General features: G+C 43.6%; 1 protein-coding gene across 2 annotated transcripts in view; it reads right to left on the minus strand.

Moving 5' to 3' along the window:
* LOC115479264 (neutral cholesterol ester hydrolase 1-like) overlaps positions 1-20016 on the minus strand; it is a 56341-nt gene that overhangs the window by 25387 nt on the left and 10938 nt on the right. Inside the window, exon 2 of one of the 2 annotated variants that reach the window (XM_030217108.1) lies at positions 10633-10861. The exons of the other annotated variant lie outside the window; for it this stretch is intronic. Within the exon in view, the coding sequence (XP_030072968.1) occupies positions 10633-10861 (229 nt within the window). The remainder of the gene's footprint in view (positions 1-10632; positions 10862-20016) is intronic. 2 annotated transcript variants of the gene reach the window in all.

A 20016-nucleotide genomic window follows, 5' to 3' on the forward strand; every position in this document is an offset into this window, starting at 1 on the left:
CTCCATTGTGAATACTGCCCATTTAACCCCACTCTCTGTTTCCTATCCTTCAACCAGTTTTTAATCCACAATAGGACATTTCCTCCTATCCCATGACCCTCCAATTTCCTCTGTAGCCTTTCATGAGGTACCTTGTCAAACGCCTTGTCAAAAGCTTCTTTATCTTGAAGAAATACAAATGACCCAACTAGAGTTGCCCTGGTTTCAATAATCTCTATAGATTGTTCCAGAAAGTCTGTAATATTTAATGTTCCTACTACATTGTCCTGTTGCAGTGTAACCAATTGTTGTTGTTTTAATTTCGATTCCAAATAATATAATCTCTGTAATGGTGGTAGAGATTGCTCAGAGTACTTATAAACCTCTTGTAGGAATTTAATAAACATGTCTCTTGGAGTGATATGTTGAGATTGTGGAAAGTTCAATATTCGGATATTCAAATTTGTTGATGAATTCTCTAAGTTTTCAATTTTCCGATACAACAATAAATGATCTCCAGAGACTTCAGCCTGTTGTTCTAGAACTTTAGCAACTTCCATTTCTATCTTAGATTGTTTACTCACAACGTTCTCAACCTTTTCTTTTAAAGTTTTTATTTGAGTTGAATTGTTTAATGAAACAGAAATAAACGATGTACAGACCTTAAATAGGTGGGAAAATGTGGGATGCAAATGCAATAAATAAATAAATAAAGATTTAAGGGCAGACCAGATTGATTCCAGCGAAATCTCAGAGGGTCTTACTAATGGCTGAACTGCCATAGCACAAAGGGATATCTTCTCTTGTAACCCGATATTCACATTGGCGTTCACCGCTGTATCACCAGATATCAATACTGGGAGTCGCTGTACTGTCTCTCCTTCCAGCAAGATGTTTCCATTTCCCGCTTCCATTGAGGGAGTATGCCACCCCTTCGAGTCTGTCATCTCCGACGCTCGGAACAGCAGTTCCCTCTGGTTGCGGAGGAGGGGGAGTAGCGGGTCCTAAAGGGCTGAGTGAAAAATCACTCTCCTGACTGGGGCTCTTCCCTGCCCCGGTAGCCATAGGCGGTCGGTGGCCCAACTGTTTGGGGAGGCTAAAGGGGTGGGGTCAGGGGCAGGGCTTACATCCATAAGTGTCTGACAACACACAGAAAAAAAAATAAGTAAAAATAAAATAATCACAATTAATACCTTTTATTAAATTTAGATATTAGATATGTATCATATGTCAAAGAATAAAGTGGTTGCTCAAAGCATATACTAACCACAATTGCTCAACTGCAAAACACTATGCACAACTTTGTGCAAAAACACACTCATAACCTTATTGTACCATAAATATTACACTGGGCAGACCTAATACATCAATATACCACCATACGGAAAATGCAGACCGTCAACAATATGAAACAAGGGATCATAATATCACAATTCTCATGTAGAGCCACAAAACACCCTTTTAGAGTGGATAGTGTTCACAATGAGCTCCTTTTATTAACGACCATATGTAGATCCTTCAAGAGTAGTGTGTCATGATTTAGGCTCTACACACTTTCTGATGTTTTGGTGCCACCTCAGTAAGGCCAACACACAATCTCTCCACTGCAAAACACTATACACAAACTTGTGCAAAAACACACTCAAAACCTTACTAAACCATAACAGCACTAATTCCAAGGACAGGACGAGCTACTACAACCTTATGCGTGGAAAGGCAGCACTATAATTACACCTGGCTTTAAAACACCAGTACACAACCTAGTTAAACAAAAACAAAAAAAACAAAAAGGGATGCAAATACTACACGCTAGCAGATTACTTCATCTTGATCACACATGAAAAACACATGACACGACAGACATGAAGGCAAAATACTGAACTGATGTGTAACTGCCTGCTATGTATCGTCTGATGGTAACTTTGTTCTTCATAATGCTTTGATTTTGTATGGCTACGAATATTGGTTGTTTCTTTGGGAATTTTCTTAAGTTATAGTTTTGTTTGGGTTTGGGGGGGTGGGGGAAATCTACATTTATTTTCAGTTGTTATGGAGTTTCACTGTATGCTTGTAATTTGATTATGTTCAAAAAGAAATAAAGTTAAAACAAAAAAACCCATGGATGCCATTAGTGCCTTGACAACATTATTTTTTTTTTCTAAGCCCACGATGTTGCATGTCTAAACGATGATTTACATCAATAAAATTCTGCAGTTGCATTACAACTACATGCTTGATTAACATAGCCAGAAATGATATGATGGTGATCAGACTCTAAGAACTTAGCCACAGGGCATCTAAGCTTGGCTTCTTTAAGTTAGATGTCACCATCTCCATTGACAATAGGAGCCTACTGTAATTATCTGAAGCATGCTATCTATGGCATCTGTTTTAATTGCTTTTTATCCAGTTAAGTAGGGGGAGATCACCAAGAGCAGTAGTATTATGAGGCATGGGGATCACTCGTATAAGCTCCTCTGTGCCTACTGCCTGAAATGCACCCCCTCCCATATGAAGCAATTGAAATGGTTGCCAGTGCGCTGGAGGATATTATGTATATATTGATGGTGATGGTCCATCAGCCTTATGTATCATGATTGTGCTTATTATTTAAGAAATCCCGTGAAACAGTACCTGCTAGCTTGTGATTTGAGATCTCAACAAAAAAAATGAGTTTGTGATTCCTGCACTTCAGCACGCGCGCTTGGAAGTCATGCAACTGGTACTTTTTCAATCTATGGATCCATTGAATGAAATAGATTGCCATCACGGCTCAAACATGAAACTTGCATGCTTACCTTCAAGAAATGTCTAAGAGACCTTTTTTTATTTAGGGCTTAAAATGCTGCTTGCACGCCAACATCGTACTACAGCTTGCTTCGGGGCTTCGGCCTGATGACATGCCCCGCCTCCTCTGACCAGCCTTCCTTATGATACGTCCAGCCCTCGCGGAAGCAGGAAGTTTGGTCAGAGGAGGCGGGGCACATCATGCTGTCAGGCCGAAGCCCCGAAGCAAGCTGTAGTACAATGTTGGCGTGCCGCTACGGCAGCGATGGGCGATCTAAATCAAATTAGAGGGACCACGGCCAGGGGGATAGACGCTGCATCGGGGGTGGGGATGAGAGAGAGCCTGTCAGTAGCGGCGACCTGATTAAATTAGAGGGATTGCAGGGAGGGAGTGAGAGGGATAGACGCTGCATCGGGGGGGGGGGGGGGGGGGATGAGAGAGAGAGAGAGATGCTTGGGGCTTGCGGCTGGGGAGGCTTAGCCTCCCCAAGCCTCTTATACTGGCCACCGATGCCGGTAGCAGAAGCGCCCTCACGCGGAGTTGAAACCAAAAATGTGGAGATAGACGACTGTCCCGGTAAGGAGGGTATTTGTTTCGGGAGGGGTGGTCCCTTCGGCTTACCCTTCCTTTTTGGCATTTTGTTTAAGGAAAAAGGTTATATTTTAGTTGAAGAGGGAGCGTCTATCTCACACAACCTGCCTGGTCGCCATCTTGGATCATTCCCCATAATAGATTTTCTAAATGATAAACATGCATAGCTATCCCAGTATGTTTGTGATACTGTATTGTAAAATTGGATTCTTACAACAAATTACTTTCTTATGCATTATTCTTGGTTATGTATCCTATACTGTTTATCGTAAGCCACATTGAACCCAAACTTGTTTGGGATAATGTGGGATATACAGTGGTGGAAATAAGTATTTGATCCCTTGCTGATTTTGTAAGTTTGCCCACTGACAAAGACATGAGCAGCCCATAATTGAAGGGTAGGTTATTGGTAACAGTGAGAGATAGCACATCACAAATTAAATCCGGAAAATCACATTGTGGAAAGTATATGAATTTATTTGCATTCTGCAGAGGGAAATAAGTATTTAATCCCTCTGGCAAACAAGACCTAATACTTGGTGGCAAAACCCTTGTTGGCAAGCACAGCGGTCAGACGTCTTCTGTAGTTGATGATGAGGTTTGCACACATGTCGGGAGGAATTTTGGTCCACTCCTCTTTGCAGATCATCTCTAAATCATTAAGAGTTCTGGGCTGTCGCTTGGCAACTCGCAGCTTCAGCTCCCTCCATAAGTTTTCAATGGGATTACGGTCTGGTGACTGGCTAGGCCACTCCATGACCCTAATGTGCTTCTTCCTGAGCCACTCCTTTGTTGCCTTGGCTGTATGTTTTGGGTCATTGTCGTGCTGGAAGACCCAGCCACGACCCATTTTTAAGGCCCTGGCGGAGGGAAGGAGGTTGTCACTCAGAATTGTACGGTACATGGCCCCATCCATTCTCCCATTGATGCGGTGAAGTAGTCCTGTGCCCTTAGCAGAGAAACACCCCCAAAACATAACATTTCCACCTCCATGCTTGACAGTGGGGACGGTGTTCTTTGGGTCATAGGCAGCATTTCTCTTCCTCCAAACATGGCGAGTTGAGTTCATGCCAAAGAGCTCAATTTTTGTCTCATCTGACCACAGCACCTTCTCCCAATCACTCTCGGCATCATCCAGGTGTTCACTGGCAAACTGGCCGTCACATGTGCCTTCCGGAGCAGGGGGACCTTGCGGGCACTGCAGGATTGCAATCCGTTATGTCGTAATGTGTTACCAATGGTTTTCGTGGTGACAGTGGTCCCAGCTGCCTTGAGATCATTGACAAGTTCCCCCCTTGTAGTTGTAGGCTGATTTCTAACCTTCCTCATGATCAAGGATACCCCACGAGGTGAGATTTTGCGTGGAGCCCCAGATCTTTGTCGATTGACAGTCATTTTGTACTTCTTCCATTTTCTTACTATGGCACCAACAGTTGTCTCCTTCTCGCCCAGCGTCTTACTGATGGTTTTCTAGCCCATTCCAGCCTTGTGCAGGTGTATGATCTTGTCCCTGACATCCTTAGACAGCTCCTTGCTCTTGGTCATTTTGTAGAGGTTAGAGTCTGACTGATTCACTGAGTCTGTGGACAGGTGTCTTTCATACAGGTGACCATTGCCGACAGCTGTCTGTCATGCAGGTAACGAGTTGATTTGGAGCATCTACCTGGTCTGTAAGGGCCAGATCTCTTACTGGTTGGTGGGGGATCAAATACTTATTTCCCTCTGCAGAATGCAAATAAATTCATATACTTTCCACAATGTGATTTTCCGGATTTAATTTGTGATGTGCTATCTCTCACTGTTACCAATAACCTACCCTTCAATTATGGGCTGCTCATGTCTTTGTCAGTGGGCAAACTTACAAAATCAGCAAGGGATCAAATACTTATTTCCACCACTGTAAATGTCACAAATAAATAATAAACCAGGCACCCACTTTTTAGAATAGAGTTTGGGCTGGAGCACTCCTCACCCCATCATGGTTGTCTTTAAAATATTTGTTCATGAACTGTCTGCATACTTGCAGGCTAGAGTTTTCAATGGGCCTGCAGTTTATTTCTGGAGGCCTTGTGAATGTATTTGGCTTGTTTTCATGTTATTTATTTATTTTGTTACATTTGTATCCCACATTATCCCACCTCTTTGCAGGCTCAATGTGGCTTACAATTTGTCATGGATACTGAGATAAGAGAGTATACATTTGGTTTTACAGAGTGATTCGGGTTACCTGAAGATGAAATACATGATAGTGTAAGAGCAAAAGGCATTATAAGATGTACAGTTACATGTGTTGATCATTGTGATATATCTTGTCAAAGAGATAAGTTTTTAATGCTTTACGGAAGTTGGTCAATTCATAGACCGTTTTCAGGTGACGTGGCAACGCATTCCAGAACTGCGTACTCATGTAGGAGAAGGTAGATGAGTGCATTAGTTTGTATTTCAGTCCTTTGCACTTAGGAGGATGAAGATTGAGGAATGTGCGAGAAGATTTCTTTGCGTTCCTGGGTGGTAGGTCTATTAGGTCCGACATGTAAGCTGGGGCGTCACCATGAATGATTTTAACATTTCAAATGGATTAAACAGATGATCTTTGGTCCTCATGTACTAACCTGTGAAAATGTTTGTGGGTCAGTTCCCATTTTTTCAAATTTTAGCTACAAGATACAATTAAGCTGTGGACTCTTTAAGGGCCCTTTCACTAAGCTGCGTTGCCACCTAATCACCCATATCACCTAAAAATAAAAATAGTATTAAAACATAATAAAACATGTACTTTTTAGACTTTCCTGTGTGAGCTCGTATTTGCCTTCAGTTTGTGTTCACCTCTCTACTCCATCAGTTTCCCAAAGCCAAATGTACAAATCAAAGACTTGGACATCTAGAGAACAATTTTCAAAAGACTTTTTGTCTGGGTAAGTAAATACAGTTTTGGGGTTAAAGGCACTTCCTGAAAAATGCCCACCCTTTGGAGTGGAGGAATAGCCTAGTGGTTAGTGCAGCGGACTTTGATCCTGAGGAACTGGGTTCAATTCCCACTGCAGCTCCTTGTGACTGTGGGCAAGTCACTTAACCCTCCTCAGCTAAAAATAAGAATAGTATTAAAACATAATAAAAAATCTACTATGAACCATGTTAAGAACTATCCAGCTTATAATCGAAAGAGAAAAACGCCTATATTTCGACCCAAATCGGGAGATGGGCATTTTTCTCGCAAAGGCGCCCAAATCAGTATAATCGAAAGCCGATTTTGGGCGTTTCCAACTGCACTCTGTCGCGGGAACGAATAAAGTTGACGGGGGCGTGGTGGAGGCGGGACTGGGGCGTGGTTATCAGCTGAGGAGAGATGGGCGTCTTTAGCTGATAATCGAACAAAAAAGGCGTTTTTACCGCAATTTTGGGTCACTTTTTTGGACTCTTTTTTTTTCACAAACAAGTCCCCAAAAAGAGCCCCAACTGCACAGATGACCACTGGAGGGAATCGAGCATGACCTCCACAGACTCCCCCAGTGGTCACTAATTCCCTCCCACCAAAAAAAACCCACTTTAAAAACTTTTTTTCCAGCCTCTATGCCAGCCTCAAATGCCGTACCCACCTCCATGACAGCAGAATATGTTCGATCCTCTCACAGCCTTTCCCTGGGTCAGATGTGGCTCTCGGGTGCACTACAGGGTCACATCAGCATTGCATTGTGGTGGGTGTAGGGTATTGGGCTCCGTGATTTCATTAGCTTGTGTTACAGTCTCACGATGTTGGTAGTTGGTAGGCTCTTCTCCCATGGTGCTTTTCCCCCTGTCTACTGGGTGTGCCCTGTTGTGTTTCCGGTAGTCCATGAGGTAGTGGCCATTTTTGTTAGCCAGTTTTAGATCCCTTCCAATGTTATACAGCAGCCAAGTCTGATTGTTGACATCTAAGAAACTGACAACATACGGTCTGCCAGAGCCGATGGTGGGAGGCGGGGCTGGTGGTTGGGAGGCGGGGATAGTGCTGGGCAGACTTATACGGTCTGTGCCGAGACTGGTGGTTGGGAGGCGTGGAAAATGCTCGGCAGACTTATACGGTCTGTGCCAGAGCTGGTGGTGGGAGGCGGGACTGGTGGTTGGGAGGCGGGGATAGTGCTGGGCAGACTTGTACGGTCTGTGCCCTGAAAAGGACAGGTACAAATCAAGGTAGGGTATACACAAAAAGTAGCACATATGAGCTTATCTTGTTGGGCAGACTGGATGGACCGTGCAGGTCTTTTTCTGCCGTCATCTACTATGTTACTATCCAGCTTATAATCGAAAGTGATCGCCGGCCATTTCCCGACATAAATCGGGAGATGGCCGGCGATCTTGGAAAAGCGGCGAAATCGGTATAATCGAAAGCTGCTTTTTTGACAGCATCACTGCTTTCCCATCGCCTCACCGGCGAAAGTTCAAAGGGGCGTGTCGCCGGCTAAGCGAAGGCGGGACATGGGTGAGCGTGGGCGTGGCTACCAGATGGCCGGCTTTCGCGGATAATGGAAAAACAAACCCCGGCGATAAGCAGTATTTCGCCGGGTTTACTTGGTCCTTTTATTTTCACGACCAAACCTCAAAAAGGTGCCCCAACTGACCAGATGACCACCGGAGGGAATGGGGGATGACCTCCCCATACTCCCCCAGTGGTCACCAACTCCCTCCCACACTAAAAAAATAAAATTAACAACCTTTTTTGCCAGCCTGTATGCCAGTCTCAAATGCTGTACCCACCTCCATGACAGCAGAATGTGTTCTGTCCTCCAACAGCCTTTCCCTGGTTGTGAATGTGACACCTTTTCTGTTAGGTGCACTGCAGAGTCACATCAGCAATGCATTGTAGTGGGTGTAGGGTACTGGGCTGTACTCCCATGCTGCTTTTCCCCCTGCTGTTTTACTTCCGTTAGTCCATGAGGTAGTGGCCATTTTTGTAAGCCAGTTTTAGATCCCTTTCATGTGTTAGCCACGTTAGAGAACTTAGTTATTACCTTGAATGTGGCTGAAAGAGGGCATTGTACAGCATTCTGCCAGCTCTGACCTATTGCTAATCTCAGTACCAGGGAGACTCTTTGCCAGTGGGGCACAACCTCTGCTCTGCAGTTAACTGTGAGTAAACGTGCTTATTCAAATAAAGGACTTTTTCAAAGAGATTAGTCTTCAGGTGTCAACTGGTGTGCCAAGCTTATACAGCAGCAACAAGTCCTGTCCCTGGAGCACTTTTAGTGGGTACCGCAGTGCACTTAAGGCAGGCGGACCCAGACCCATCCCCTCCCTACCTGTAACACTTGTGCTGGTAATGGGAGCCCTCCAAAACCCACTGTACCCACATTTCTAGGGTGCCCAGTTGGTGTCCTGGCATGTCAGGGGGACCAGTGCGCTACAAATGCTGGCTCCTCCCACGACCAAATGCCTTGGATTTCGCCGGGTTGGAGCTCGCCGGTATTTTTTTCCATTATCACTGAAAAACAAACCCGGCCATCTCAAACCCGGCGAAAACCAAGCCATTTGGCCGGGCTAAACCATATTATCGAAAAAAAAATGGCCGGCCATCTTTTTTGATAATACGGTTCCGGCCAGCTGTAGCGCCGCCGCCACAATAGATCACCGGCGAATTATTTGGCCGGCGACGTTCGATTATTCCCCTCCACGTAACATATCCATAATTGCCTCTGGGTTTTGTTTGTATATAGTTGGCCATTGGTTCTTCCCTACTCTGCGACTTGGATTTATCTTTGCAGGGAATTTGCCTTTTGTTTTGTCCTTCCACTTAAAATAGCTCCACTTTCTACATACTATTAAATCCATTTCTATGATCAGTTTGATTGTTGGAAGAGAGATAAGGCACAGACTCCCTTTTGCAGGTAAACTCACAAAGCAATCCAAATAGTAAGTTGCTTTGCCTTTTGGAGAACAGCAGAGCCGACTTGGTTTCTTACATGGTGCTAAATCTTGCTTACAACTGTCTTTGAAGAGCATAGGCCTTAACCACAAACACGTGTGGCTCTTTTTAGCCATCAGTTTGGCATAGCCGTATATCAAAAGGGAAAAAACTCAGTTCCTGGGGGAAAAAAGATCTTGCAGATAGTTAACCTCAAGTGAAATGCATCTAGAGCTGTACCAAATAGCATATTTTACAACTGGCCAAACACAAATAATGAAAAATAGTTCAGCCGAATATAAATAATGGGCATTGAGCTTTAACATAACAAATAAAAGAAGCAACGTGAAATCAAAAGTTTATTTCAGTAGGATTTACCACAGTACTACTACTACTTAACATTTCTAGAGCGCTACTAGGGTTACGCAGCGCTGTACAATTTAACAAAGAGAGACAGTCCCTGCTCAAAGAGCTTACAATCTAATAGATAAGAGTGAGACAAATATAGGACAATCAAGCCATTGTGACATCACTGATGAGGTTGGCTCTTAGGCATTGGTGGAATGAGGCATTATGACATCACAATCTCAGCTCTGGTTAAATCACTGCTCTATGTAATACTACTACTACTACTTAACATTTCTAGAGCGCTACTAGGGTTATGCAGCGCTGTACAGTTTAACAAAGAAGGCCAGTCCCTGCTCAAAGGAGCTTACAATCAAAAGGACGGAATGTCAAGTTGTGGCAGTCTAGATTTCCTGAGTAGAGGTATGGTGGTTAGGTGCCGAAGGCGACATTGAAGAAGTGGGCTTTGAGCAAGGATTTGAAGATGGGCAGGGAGGGGGCCTGGCGTATGGGCTCAGAGAGTTTATTCCAAGCATGGGGTGAGGCGAGGCAGAAAGGGCGGAGCCTGAAGTTGGCAGTGGTGGAGAAGGGTACTGAAAGGAGGGATTTGTCTTGAGAGTGGAGGTTGCAGGTAGGAATGTAAGGGGAGATGAGGGTAGAGAGGTAGGGAGGGGCTGCAGATCGAGTGCATTTGTAGGTTAGTAGGAGAAACTTGAACTGAATGCGGTACCTGATCGGAAGCCAGTGAAGTGAGTTGAGTACAGGGGTGATATGAGTATATCGGTCCAGGCGGAAGATAAGACGTGCAGCCGAGTTCTGAACGGACTGAAGGGGGGATAGATGGCTAAGTGGGAGGCCATTAAGGAGAAGGTTGCAGTAGTCAAGGCGAGAGGTAATGAGAGAGTGGATGACAGTTCAGGAGGTGAGCCTAGGATTATTCATATTCAAATTTAAATCGCTATTTGGCTGAACACGAATAATGTATTTGGGGCCAAATCAAATATTTGATACAGCCCTAATGGAGACAGTTACCAAATACAGAAATACCTACTTGCACCTTCCAAGGCCCAGGCTCCACCATGGAGGTATATAATGCCACGCTTCAGTGTCTTGTCACCCTTCTCCACAGGATCAAAGATTCGGATTTCTACGCCATCAAAAACTGTATCCATTACCTTAACATTTTCACAGGATTCAGCATCCAGCTTATCTAAATACTGACAAATAAAATTCCAAACTCTCAGGTAATGGCTAAATCCAAAGTAGTGCAAAAGATTGCCCTATGAAAAGAAAAAAAAATAATAAGAAAATACAGCAGTGAGGTTTTGTCCTTATATCACAAACATGTTAAAATCTATCTTTATTTACATTTTGTGGCACACATCTAAAGTTATAAGCTGATACAAAGTCCTGGTTTGGTGGGCTTTAAAATTCTATGTAATAGAGGATGGTGTCATCGAGTCTCTAACACTGTAGGTGGCTTCCTATTGGTCAAAGCCATAGTAGCAGTAGGGGAAAAAAAAACTCCTCTTAGCAGTTGGCAGAAGGGGACAAGACACTTGTCAGTCATGGCACTGACTGGACCTCAGAGGCTCTTGTGAGGCCTATGTTGATAGAAGGAGGAGTGGCCTAGTGGTTAGGGTGGTGGACTTTGGTCCTGGGGAACTGAGGAACTGAGTTCAATTCCCACTTCAGGCACAGGCAGCTCCTTGTGACTCCGGGCAAGTCACTTAACCCATTGCCCCATGTAAGCCGCATTGAGCCTGCCATGAGTGGGAAAGCGCAGGGTACAAATGTAACAAAAATAAAATAGATACTGTTGGAGATTCTACATGGAATGTTGCTACTCTTTGAGATTCTACATGGAATGTTGCTATTCTACTAGCAACATTCCATGTAGAAGCCTGCGCGGCCACATTGGTGATCTGCAAGGGCCGACTTCTAGTGGAATAGCAACATTCCATGTAGAATCTCAAATAGTAGCAACAGTGGAGGAGTGGCCTAGTGGTTAGGGTGGTGGACTTTGGTCCTGGGGAACTGAGGAACTGAGTTCGATTCCCACTTCAGGCACAGGCAGCTCCTTGTGACTCTGGGCAAGTCACTTAACCCTCCATTGCCCCATGTAAGCCGCATTGAGCCTGCCATGAGTGGGAAAGTAGAAATGTAACAAAAAGAAAAAAGAATGTATGGGATTCGGCTAATTATTTGTGGTATCAGCAGCAGGGCTGAGCCTCAGTGAGTGAGGAACTGCAACAGGGACCTAAACACGCAATGGGCTGATACTGAAAACGTAATGCCGGCACTAGAGGTGTGTAGCGTTGAACTAGCACTGGTGCTAGTGAGCACAGAATGCTCAGAGGGCTCTAGCATGGGAGACTACACATATTAGTGCAAACAGCATGCAAATGTAGTCAAACAGATGTTAATGGGAGATCCACGATGGCATCTAAGCAGGTTGTGTGAGACAAACGCTCCCTTTGAACACTAAAAATATACCTTTTTTCTTCAATATGCCAAAAAGGAAGGGTAAACTGAAGGGACCACCCCTCCCGAAGCAAATACCCTCCTTACCGGGGCAGTCATCTATCTCCTCATTTTTGGTTTCAACCACGCTTACGGGCGTTTTCTGCTACAGGGCAAGGAAGAGCCCCGGTCAGGAGAGTGATTTATCACTCAGCCCCTCTGGGACCTGCTCCTCCTCCCCCCCCCCCCCCCCCCCCCCCCCCCCGCAACCTGACAGAACTTCTGTACCGAGTGCTGGAGGAAAAACAGATGGACACAACAGAGAAGAAAGAGGTTTTTGGATCTGAAACAAGAATCTATTGAGTTAAAAGCATGTTTCCAATTGAGATTTCCTTGTAAATGTTTGTTATTATTTAAAGACAAGAGAGATGTTTTTTTTTTGAACCAGAACAATTATGTAACTTTCTCAATATGCAGAGTAATAAAGACCAGCCTTAGATATGAGGCGGTCAAATAATATAGGGGTTACCTCCTGCTTATTTCTTTTGGCCTAATTTCGTAGTCAAACCAACTTCCAATGGTATTATTATTACCTCTTGGTATCCTTCCTCTCTTGTTGTGGACTGTAATAACCAATTATGTTGTATTATAAGAAAGATCTGTAATTTTTGCTTTTCTTTCTTAATTACTTTGTTCCTTTTCATGGTATTATTTAGAAACTAGTAAAAAAAGGCCTGTTTCTGGAGCAAATGAAACGGGCGCTAGCAAGGTTTTCCTCCCCAACACCCCCCCTCCCTCCCTACCTACCCACCCGTTCGTCGTTGTGAAACCACTGACACCATTGCTCCGTACCTCGTGAATACACCTTCATCAGCTTCTTGGTTCTGAAGGCACTGATGCCATTGCGCCGCCCTCGATGCATGACGCCATTGCTCCGCCCTCGACGTCATCACGTTTGACGCGAGGGCGGGGCCCAGAGACTTTGTGCTTTCGGTGGCTTCACCACCAAGAACCCTTCATGACGGAAGTGACGTCAGTGGCTTGGCTGCAGTGACGTCAGTGTCCTCAGAACGTTGAGGGTGAGTTTTATTATATAGGATTGGTGTATCTTTTCAAAGATTGTCTCTTTGTATAAATGGAAACTTAATAAATACAAAATTAAAAAATTAAAAAACACAGATGTTAATGAGGTCATTTCCTATTCCCTCCCAATGCTCAGAGAATAGAGCACAAAACAAAGCCACCCTTACTGCTGAAAAGCTAATGCCAGCTCGGAGCAGGCATTAGGGTGTTGTGCTGGTAGTGAGAGACGAATGTGTCCGAGTCAGAGCAAACCCAGTAGTGAAAGCACACATTGGTGCCTGACTCATGTGCTTAAATATAAGCTTTCTAAGTAAAAAAAAAAAAAAAAATTGAAAAGCTTACATCTGAAAGGTGCAGAAAACAGAAGCCGTGTCCTTCTCTTTCGGGTTTGCCTGGGCGTGTGCACAAGAGCTTCTCATGAAACACTACCGTGCGTGTGACAAAGCACATTCTCCCCCTTGCTTTCACTTTTACAGTGTGCATATAATTTGAATGCCATTTCCTTGGAGTATTTGCAAGGTAGGTTTCGGCGGCTGGCTTTATCCTGCGAGTTCTGAACATCAGATGACAACAGCAGGTGCAGGTGGTGATGAAAGAATGAGTAACTGGGGTGTCAAAGGAGATGAAGAAGGATAAAAAGTGTGAACAATTATGTGTAGAAAAGATGAGACTACAAGCAACAGAGGTGACAAGAGAGGTAGCTTGGGGGTCAAAAACCATTTTACGTCACTCAGGGATAGGAGAAGGAACACAAAAATGACCTGTGTCCTGCAATGGATATCAGAAGTGGGTAGCTGAGTGTTTATAAGACACAGCCAGCCTCCCTTTCTCACTCATGCAAAACAATTCTCTTGAACTCACGCAGACAAACCTCTTTCTACATCTACCTACACATATAAGCAAAAGCATATATACAAAAACACGAAATTTCCAAACCTGTCCTGGGAGAACCCCAACCAGTCAGATTTTCAGGACACTCAATGAATATTCATGAGACTGGCTTATAATGGAGGCAATGCATGCAAATCTATTTCTCTCATGCATATTCACTGTTGGATATCCTAAAAACCTAACTTTAGCCTTTTAGCATAGAATAAACAGCATAAAATGTATTGCACTGTTTTGGGATCTTGCCAGGTACTTGTGACCTGGATTGGCCACTGTTAGAAACAGGATGCTGGGCTTGATGGACCTTCAGTCTGTCCCAGTATGGCAATACTTATGTACTTATGGTACTATTTGAGATTCTGAATGGAATGTTGCTACTCTTTAGGGTTCTACATGGAATGTTGCTACTCTTTGGGGTTCTGCATGGAATGTTGCTATTGTTTAGGTTTCTGCCAGGTACTTGTGACCTGGATTGGCCACTGTTAGAAACAGGATGCTGGGCTTGATGGACCTTCAGTCTGTCCCAGTATGGCAATACTTATGTACTTATGGTACTATTTGAGATTCTGAATGGAATGTTGCTACTCTTTAGGGTTCTACATGGAATGTTGCTACTCTTTGGGGTTCTGCATGGAATGTTGCTATTGTTTAGGTTTCTGCCAGGTACTTGTGACCTGGATTGGCCACTGTTAGAAACAGGATGCTGGGCTTGATGGACCTTCAGTCTGTCCCAGTATGGCAATACTTATGTACTTATGGTACTATTTGAGATTCTGAATGGAATGTTGCTACTCTTTAGGGTTCTACATGGAATGTTGCTACTCTTTGGGGTTCTACATGGAATGTTGCTATTGTTTAGTTTTCTGCCAGGTACTTGTGACCTGGATTGGCCACTGTTAGAAACAGGATGCTGGGCTTGATGGACCTTCAGTCTGTCCCAGTATGGCAATACTTATGTACTTATGGTACTATTTGAGATTCTGAATGGAATGTTGCTACTCTTTAGGGTTCTACATGGAATGTTGCTACTCTTTGGGGTTCTACATGGAATGTTGCTATTGTTTAGTTTTCTGCCAGGTACTTGTGACCTGGATTGGCCACTGTTAGAAACAGGATGCTGGGCTTGATGGACCTTCAGTCTGTCCCAGTATGGCAATACTTATGTACTTAGTGAAAAATACATTATTGCATATTAATAGTAATAGTTTTATGACACCAAAACCTGTCGCTGGATATTCCACGGTTATTCAGATTTTCAGGGTGTCCACAGTGGATATGCACAAGATAAACTTTCATATGTTGGAGACACTGTATACTGATTTAATCTTGTGTATATGCATTGCTGATATCCTGAAAACCTGATTGACTGTGGTGTTCCCAGAAACAGATCTGTGAAATTACAGATATAATTAACTTTATATTTCTCACTGGTCTTTGCAAGAGTTTTCAACAAAGCTGAGAGATGGTTAGTCATTTACAGAAAGAATCAGCATTAGTCAAATCATAGGTTGAGGAACACAAATTTCATAAATAGCTTTTAATATAGCAGAATCAACATCTGCCATCCTTTATGTCTGTCCTGATTTAGATTTTAAGCTCTTTTGAGCAGGGACTGTCTTTTCTTCATGTTCAGTTGTGAAGTGCTGCGTACGACTGGTAGCGCTATAGAAATGATTTATAGTAGTAGTAGTAGAAGCCTGCCCTTGCAGATCAGCAACGCGGCCGCGCAGGCTTCTGTTTCTGTGAGTCTGACGTCCTGCACGTACGTGCAGGACATCAGACTCACAGAAACAGAAGCCTGCGCGGCCGCGTTGCTGATCTGCAAGGGCAGGCTTGTACATGGAATGCTGCTAGCGGAATAGCAACATTAACATTCCATGTAGAATCTCCAATAGTAGCAACAGAATCTCCAACAGTAGCAACATTCCATTTAGAATCATTCCTATGTGTCCTATCTGTCTGTCCTACCCTTACCCCTTATTGGTCCTGTCTGTCTGTCCTGATTTAGATTGTAAGCTCTTTTGAGCAGGGACTGTCTTTTCTTCATGTTCAATTGTGAAGCGCTGCGTACGACTGGTAGCGCTATAGAAACGATTTATAGTAGTAGTAGTAAACACGAGCTACATCCAATATTTTGTTACATCATTTAGTGTTGCCGCCATATACACAAAACAAAGTTGGTGGTGAAAAACAAACAATTACACACGCTGATTGCAATGCTGCAAATACCTAAAACTTTCTGGGGAAAAAATTATGTGTGATAGAACCCTGGCGGTTACTGTACAATTATTCATGAAGGACATTGAAAAGCTATAGGGAAAAAAAAAAGAGAGAGAAGTAGATGAAAGTTAAGTATCCACACAAAGAATGCAGAAACCTGAAACGCTTCTGAGCATGTGCTCCAGTAACCTTTAAGACTGCAATGTGTATTCAAAGCTTCTGTTTTAAGAGAAATCAGCCAAGCTCATGTACTGCATTTAGAGAGAGAGAGAGAGAGAGAAGGCCAGTTAGTTCCTATCTTTTTTTACTCAGTACGTTTTTACTAGCAAAAAAGGTGCCGGTACTCAAATGCCTGGGTGAACACTGAGGGACCCACCCCACAATGGCCAGGCCCCCTGCAACCAGTCACAGAATCTATGACAAGGCAGAATTGGTGTGTAGAGCCTGAGCTTTTTCATTAAAACTTGGGGACCATGGGTCGATTTTAGCAGACAGTGGAAAAGGTGCTGGTACTCAAATGCGAGGCCACCCTTCAGGGGTGGGGTGAACACCGAGGGACTCACCCCACAATGGCCAGGCCCCCTGCAACCAGTCACAGAATCTATGACAAGGCAGAATTGGTGTGTAGAGCCTGAGCTTTTTCATTAAAACTTGGGGACCATGGGTCGATTTTAGCAGACAGTGGAAAAGGTGCTGGTACTCAAATGCGAGGCCACCCTTCAGGGGTGGGTGAACACCGAGGGACCCACCCCACAATGGCCAGGCCCCCTGCAACCAGTCACAGAATCTATGACAAGGCAGAATTGGTGTGTAGAGCCTGAGCTTTTTCATTAAAACTTGGGGACCATGGGTCGATTTTAGCAGACAGTGGAAAAGGTGCTGGTACTCAAATGCGAGGCCACCCTTCAGGGGTGGGGTGATCACCGAGGGACCCACCCCACAATAGCCAGGCCCCCTGCAACCAGTCACAGAATCTATGACAAGGCAGAATTGGTGTGTAGAGCCTGAGCTCTTTCATTAACACTTGGGAACCATGAGTCGATTTTAGCAGACAGTGGAAAAGGTGCTGGTACTCAAATGCGAGGCCACCCTTCAGGGGTGGGGTGATCACCGAGGGACCCACCCCACAATAGCCAGGCCCCCTGCAACCAGTCACAGAATCTATGACAAGGCAGAATTGGTGTGTAGAGTCTGAGCTCTTTCATTAACACTCGGGGTCCATGGGTCAATTTTAGCAGACAACAGAAAAGGTGCTGGTACTCAGTACCCCCAAGTACCCCTTCAAAAAAAAGCCCTGCTTTTACTTCCACTAAATGGAAGGTTCTGGCTATGGAAACAAGCCTGATGCACCCACCAAGAGTGACTATACGTTCTGGAATGTTACAATGTGAACAGAAGAATTAGCATGTGATAAAAAAAAGAAAGGGACCAGATTCATGATGTATTTACTATAAGTGTTATCAGTTAACTGAAGTAGTCCCTAGCCGGATGAGGTTGGAGAATTATTACTAGTTATTCGGGTGGTTACTGTTATCAGTTCTGGGTGTGCCGGAAGGAGGGAGGAGGCGGAGGGCAGAGAAAGTTCTATAATGTAATTCTGGATATTGATATGGAACACTAGAGGTCTATGGTATAGGACCTTCTGAGAAGGTCTGATTAGCTCTTTGCTGAATCTGTACCACAATGGTTATGGTGTTACCTGAATGTTCCATGAGAAGAAACGTTCAAATATAAACCCTGAGGGGTGGGGGGGGGGGGGGGGGGGGAGGGTAAATGTTAAAAACTTTGATGATGAGATTATCACCATGCTTGTACTCAGGATGTTTTTTGTTCTCATGTGGGTATATACTGAGATTGCTGACTGTTAATTCATCAATAAAAAATTGTTCAAACAAAAAAAGGAAGGGAGTTCACCACAGGTTAATACAAACAGCAGCAGAGAAACTAACAGAAAAGGGGACCCAACGGGCCACAAAGAATGGCAGAATTGTTCCAACAAAGGCATAAATCATATTTAAGCCACTACACCCGTCTCTGGACTTTTATATTGAAAATAATTCCAGCAGGTTGCTCTACAGGGGAAGCCAGGTTCTGAACCCACTGTCACTCTGTGATAGAGAGCTGCACAGGAATGGGGTTAGCGGGAATACCATGGGGATGCCCTCTGGGTTCACAGGACTCCCATGGGGATCCTGCAGGGACGGATGCAGGTCCTGTGGGTTTCTCGCAGAAGTGTAGTGCCAGGCTTAGCAATGATAATAGCAGTAAAAAAAAAATTAATGGATATGGTTGATAGCATTGAAATCCCCATAAGCGCTGAGAGGAGAAGTTATCAACATGGGTTACTGTTAACCATGTCGGGTTATTTTAGTACAGGGGATGGGCAGGGATGGAGGAAATGCCAGTGGGAACAGGTGAAGTTTCTGTCCCTGTGCAACTCTCTACCTTGACCTTGGGCAGGTCGCTTTATTTTATTTATTTTTGTTACATTTGTACCCTGCACTTTCCCACTCATGGCAGGCTCAATGCGGCGGGCAATGGAGGGTTAAGTGACTTGCCCAGAGTCTCAAGGAGCTGCCTGTGCAGGGAATTGAACTCAGTTCCTCAGTTTCCCAGGACCAAAGTCCACCACCCTAACCACTAGGCCACTCCTCCTCTCTATAATAATAATAATAATAATAAATAATAAATATGTTACAAGAAATGATTTACTTGGGGGAGAGAGCTCTAGAGCACTCGCTACTGTTTATAATTTAAGAGCAGGTGCTGTATTTATAAGTTTTAGGATATTAATTTCTCCACCAATCACCAAAGGTGATAATTGCAATATTGCAATATATTAAATAAATTAAGTATATATCTCTGTTGAAATGCAGTATTCTGTACTGCAAGATTTGAAAGCATGTACTCAGAGCATGGCACTAAGTTTAAAGGTGTCCATGCACTATCAGTATAACTTTAAAAGATACCATATACTCAGAACACAAAGAGACCGTATTTTTAGCTTCAAAAAGGTACCCTCCCTTGCTTTGGGTACTAAATTAGGGGTTTATTTACTAAATATTTTCCCATAAACACAAAGGGAGAAAACCTTTAGTAAACAGGCCCCTTAGTCTGTAAGGTCCCTGGGGATGAGGGACAACCTACTGTACCTGCAAGTAACTCACCCTGAGCTACCAGTGAAATGCCATGAGCTAAATGTACATACAAGAATTTCACTTTCTCCATGTCCCCACATTACCATTGTAATGGTAATTACCTGAATACATGCTTGAATTGGTTGATTTACCACCTAGAAACAGAACCAGTTCATCCTGATCTTATTTGAACTTACATTACCCAGACTGCAATGGGTTAAAGTATAAATCAATTTACGCCTCAGACTTCACTTACATTGGCACTCAACTGTGGAAGGCCTTACCCAAATTAACAAAGGCTATTATCCCTTACTATTATAAGATCCAATAGACTCTAATTGCATCTTATCTTTCATATTTACTACTGATTAATTGTTATTCATATCCTACTTCAATACCCATCGCTGTTTAACTTTTTTTTTTTTTATTCTGCTAAATTTGAAAAATTGTACTTCTTGCATTGTACCTTACTACAATATTTTTGTAAGCCACTTTGGGCCTGCTATCAGTGGGAAAAGGTGGGATACAAATGTGATAAATAAATCAATAAATAAAATTGTTCTATAGTGAGAAAAATAATATATCTTTCCAAACGCATAGCGTGCTTTGACTTTTTAAATGTCAAAGGGGATGAAGTAGGCAAA

This window comes from Microcaecilia unicolor, chromosome 10, assembly GCF_901765095.1.
Source record: "Microcaecilia unicolor chromosome 10, aMicUni1.1, whole genome shotgun sequence".
NCBI lineage: Eukaryota > Metazoa > Chordata > Amphibia > Gymnophiona > Siphonopidae > Microcaecilia > Microcaecilia unicolor.